At 23.9% G+C, this 4,914-nt stretch overlaps 1 protein-coding gene across 1 annotated transcript in view; it reads right to left on the reverse strand.

The window, feature by feature from the left end:
* Positions 1 to 250: 250 nt before the first annotated feature.
* Positions 251 to 4,914, reverse strand: part of LOC111635988 (arfaptin-2-like) — a gene marked incomplete at its 5' end in the record, with an annotated part of 10,689 nt that continues 6,025 nt past the window's right edge. The window contains one exon of the mRNA XM_023381139.1: positions 251 to 2,149. Coding sequence (XP_023236907.1) covers positions 1,997 to 2,149 — 153 coding nt within the window. The remainder of the gene's footprint in view (positions 2,150 to 4,914) is intronic.

Consider the following 4,914-nt stretch of genomic DNA (forward strand, 5'->3'; position numbering starts at 1 on the left):
AATATTTTTTTTTTCAAATTATTTAATATTTCCTATTAAATAATTAAAATGAAAAGTATAAATTTCATAATAATATCTAAAAACAAATCTATTTATAACTTAGATTCAAGAATTTCCAAAAATTATCACCATCAAATTAATCTTATTGTAGTTCAATGGCATAATCCTATAGATCAGAGTTTCTCAAACTTTCTAATATCACGACCTTCAAAATGTATATATGTATAGCCTTCAATAATAAACTACTATGTTTTTTTAAATGTAAAAAGAAATGGATCCATTATTCTTCAACACTAAGATTTTAATTTACATATAACACATTAAAAAAATCATACAATCTTATAACTTTTATTTTAATTGGCAAATATTCAGAGGCTGATAATATCCAATAATGGGCTATCACATACACTAATAATTGAAACTTATTCATCTTAAATGTGCTAACAGAATCATTTATACAATTAACTTTTCAAAGCAAGCAATAAACTTAATAATTTCAATAAATTTTGAAAGAAAGAAAAAAAAAATCATAATTCTGTAAGAAGAATCATAACACAGTTTAGGAAACCCTGCTACAGACATTATCTTTGGAATTAAATTGCATTAAAAATATAATTTCTATCATTCATTATAAATTTTGTACAAATTATTTTAATTAAAATTATCTAGATTTTATAATATTCAGTTATTTCAGAAAATCTAATTTTTAAATACATCTTTTCAGTTAATTATTCCATTATCGATTTAATGTAATTTAATTTATATCACATCATTTAAAAAAAATTTTTAAAGCATATCTTAATATTTATGAAATTTATTGATGGGATAGACAATGAAACTATTTTAAATTTAAACTGTAATTTAGATAAAAATTAATGAAAAGTTATAGTTAAAAGTAATGATAATTTGTATTATTTTTAAATAAATGGGTAACATATTTATATGGAATGTTTCAATGGCAATAAATATTCATTAAAGACAAACATATCAAAAATAAATTAATAAGGATTAATTACTGAAGTATATATCAAATTAAAAAAATATTTTAGATTATCAATCTATTATTAATGTAACAAGATTTATAAATGCAACTTTTAAAAATGATTAAGCCAAATAGATGGAAAAATATTGCATACAAAGAAACAAAATGTAAACAAATCTTTCATCCAGCACTTTAATGGACCATTGATAATCATTTCTGATTAGTCATCATCAGACCCAATATGTAAAAAGTTATAAAAACAAATTATATTCCTTACAAGTTTTCTATTAAAATGCATGTTTAAAAAATTCATATTTTAAGTGGAATTTTAAATTAAACATTTTTGAAATACACAAACAAATAGATAGATTAATGTAATTTTAGAATCATTAAAGTATTATAACAATGTATATTGGGTTTAATGATGATAAATAATAACAGTCATAAATAATCTACTGAAGTGCTAAATTACTATAAACAACATTTGTCTGCATTTCTTTTTTTTATCAATTTTCCTTTATTTTTTCACTATTTATATATATGAACTATATAACTTCAAAATAGTTTATCTTAGTTATAATTATAATATATTCTTAAATTCAAATTAATTTTGTAAGCAAAAAATAAAATTTTGAAGCAAAATTAAATCATGATTTCAGTATTTGACTTGTATTTTTGAATTAAAATTTTTCCAAATAAAATCTGAACATATTTTCAAAACAAAGCAATTTTTTTCTTTTAAAACTTAAATTCACAAAACATTATTTTTTTCCTACTATGCAATACCAAGTACTTAAATCAATTACTTGAATGAAAATCAGAATAACTGATGCAAATAATTCAATCCTTCACCATTCTTTAATGTATATCTATATAATGATAATCTATATATATATTTATTTATTTTTAAATTACAGAAATTAAAATATAAAAATGAAGGTAAAAGGTTAATGAAATTAAAATGACTAGATGAGAATATGAAGGAATATATAAGATTTAAAATTTTTGTCTACTTTATTTTTCTAACCACGATGGTGATGATGCATTAGGATTCTTCAATTTAATATTAAATTGTTTCAAAGTAGCATCCAACATTGCTTGATTGCCAGAAAAATATGCTGATATCGCATTATGAAATAACAACAACTGTTTGTGCATTACTTTAACCTGAAAGAAAAAATATGTACTTTTAAATTTTCAGAAAATTTAAAATTTTATAAATATATATTTTATTTTTTTTAAACTTTTAGTTTTATAAAATATATTACTACTGTTTCAAATTAACTTGGTAATAAATATTATAACTTAAAACAGTTTGATATTTCTGAATAATAATAAAACAATATAAAGGGCGAGTGTTGCAGACATGCATGGCTGTGGGTGAAATATAGATCCCTCACTTTTTGTTTGAAATTAAGTTTGTTTGCTTGCAGTTTTTAAATAACTAAATTAGTTTAATTATAACTTACTAATTGGTTAATATGTTGACACACATTAACCAATACTGTAACAGTATTGGTTAATATTCTATTATTGCAGTATTGGTTAATATTCAATTAATAAGTTCAATTATTTCAACTGTTACAGTATGACACATATTACATGTGTGTCATACTGTAACAGTTTTGAAGGGGCCATTTATACATTAGGTGTAAGACAGAAGTTTCCTTAAATCATAGTATATAATATGTCTGAAATACATTTAGTGTATTATTCTAAGGGTTTTAAATTGTGTGGCATCTGTGTCTAAGTTCAAATAATGTTTTTGTGGTACTGAATAATAATTAAATTTTGCATATTAAAAAAAATTTACTGTGAAACAAAGATAACAGTAACAAGAAATTTCTTATTAAATACTTACACAAATACAGATATGCAATTAACTAAAAATACAATATCAGAAAAATAGACACAGTTTGCTGATCAGTATGATGAAATTGATTCTCTTTTATAAGACCTATCAACAATAAAAGTCCAAGAAATTTTAATAAAAACTACATTCAACTATAGCCTTTTTTTGTTTCCAATACTATTTAATGATAATCAAATGTTTAAAGACAAACGTTTTTGAACTAGTTGAGATAATCTTCAGTTCTATGTGAAATGGAATGCATTTTGAAATGTTAACATATTTCGAAAAAACTAAACTTTTCAAATACATAGAATACAAAATTTTCATAATACCAGCATAACTACAGGAAAAGTACAAGAAAACACACAAAAACTGTTGTGAAACCATTTGTTGTAGTTATTACTCCAAGAAATTTTCTTAGTTCACCAACAGAAACAAGTTTCCATTTAAGAAATCTTGTTTTTGGTTTCATTTGAATCTTACTGATATATTGATCTGCATATCTATTTGATTCATGGACAATTATTTCATTATTCAAAAATAATGACTAAATTTCCATTAGAGAGACATTCGGAAATGTCTTCACTATCAGGCAAAAATTTAGAATTGTCAAAATCTAAATCATCTGAACTCAATTGAAAAAAGTTGCCAAACAAACAAATATTAACATTTTGTTTATATGTTTATTTGTTGTTATAAAATTATTATTATACATTAAAAATATGAAATAAAAAAATAATAAAAATAGTGAAAAAATGAAAAAGAGTTCTATCCACAAAGAAAAAGTGTTTATGCAAAATGAAACTGTGCTGTGGGATGTTTCATTACAAATGACATTGGAGTCAACATGTTAAATATTTTTAATTTGAGTTATTCTTGTGCAACATTTCCACCTGCTTGGAATAAAACTATAATTTGTATGATTTACAAAAGGGGAGATGCAAAATTATCTCAAAATTATTGGCAATAGCTTTTTTTATTGATAAGAAAAAGCTTCAGTTGTTTCCTGTTAGAAAGACTTATTTGTTGGACTTAGAAAAATGGCTTAATGACACACTTTCAACTAGCTTTTCAAAACAATAAAGGAACCAAAACGTCCACATTTATTATGATTTCTTTACTAAAATTATATTTACTAAAAAATCAGAAAAATTATTTGTCACCTTTATAGATATTCAAAAATCCTTTGACTCAGAATATATACTGGCATTGATAAACTGATAATGAAAAGAGCAGAAAAATGTTACAGAAGTAATAAATAGTTTATTTAACAGTTACTGCATGTAATGCTTTAATGTGTAAGAATTTTGACATGTATTTTCGTGAAATGACTGGCATGCTGCAAAAAACCAGGGAGACCAGCATGCCAGAAACCCTGGGTTATTAGCATGCTAGTTAAAACTGCGACTAAAACATAAAATTAATCAATGTAACAAAATTAGTTGTTAATTAAATGTTAAAGAACACATTCTTCTGATTACAATAAAATAATAACATTACAATTGGACCAACTTGAAATCAGAGTTTTTGTTTACAGCACAATAAAACAATTAACAGCCTAATGACATTAGTAGTAGTAGAAGTTAGTTTGGGCTACACTGACCATCTACTTTGACCTTAAAAATAACACCTTCATCTTAAATTTCATACAAAGCTGATGTTAATCAGTGTATCAGTCCAGATAATTTACTGCCAGTTTCTGAAATTTAAAATGCTTATTTTTGCATTTTTAAATTGAATTACAATAAAATAAATGTAAAAAAAGTACTTTTGTCATCCCATGAATTGTTATAAAGGACAAAATGAAGAAATTAAACATATAATCATGGTTTTTGATATAACGCTGATAGTTTGATAGTTTCGCAGTTTTAAAATAAAAACTCATTAGTTTTTTTAATGCAGCCTCTAGAGGGATGATTTATAACCTCACTTAAACTGGCATGCTGGTTTTTACCTTATGGAAATATCTGATTTCATGATAGATTGGCATGCTGGTCATTCTGCAAAAATATGGTATGAATTGTTGTGTGTGTGTGTGTGTGTGTGTGTGTGTGTGTGCATACATGCTTGTTGGAGGACC

The sequence above is a fragment of the Centruroides sculpturatus genome, unplaced genomic scaffold, assembly GCF_000671375.1.
Source record: "Centruroides sculpturatus isolate CEXI.00-Female unplaced genomic scaffold, Cexi_2.0 scaffold959, whole genome shotgun sequence".
In the NCBI taxonomy this organism is placed as follows: Eukaryota; Metazoa; Arthropoda; class Arachnida; order Scorpiones; family Buthidae; genus Centruroides; species Centruroides sculpturatus.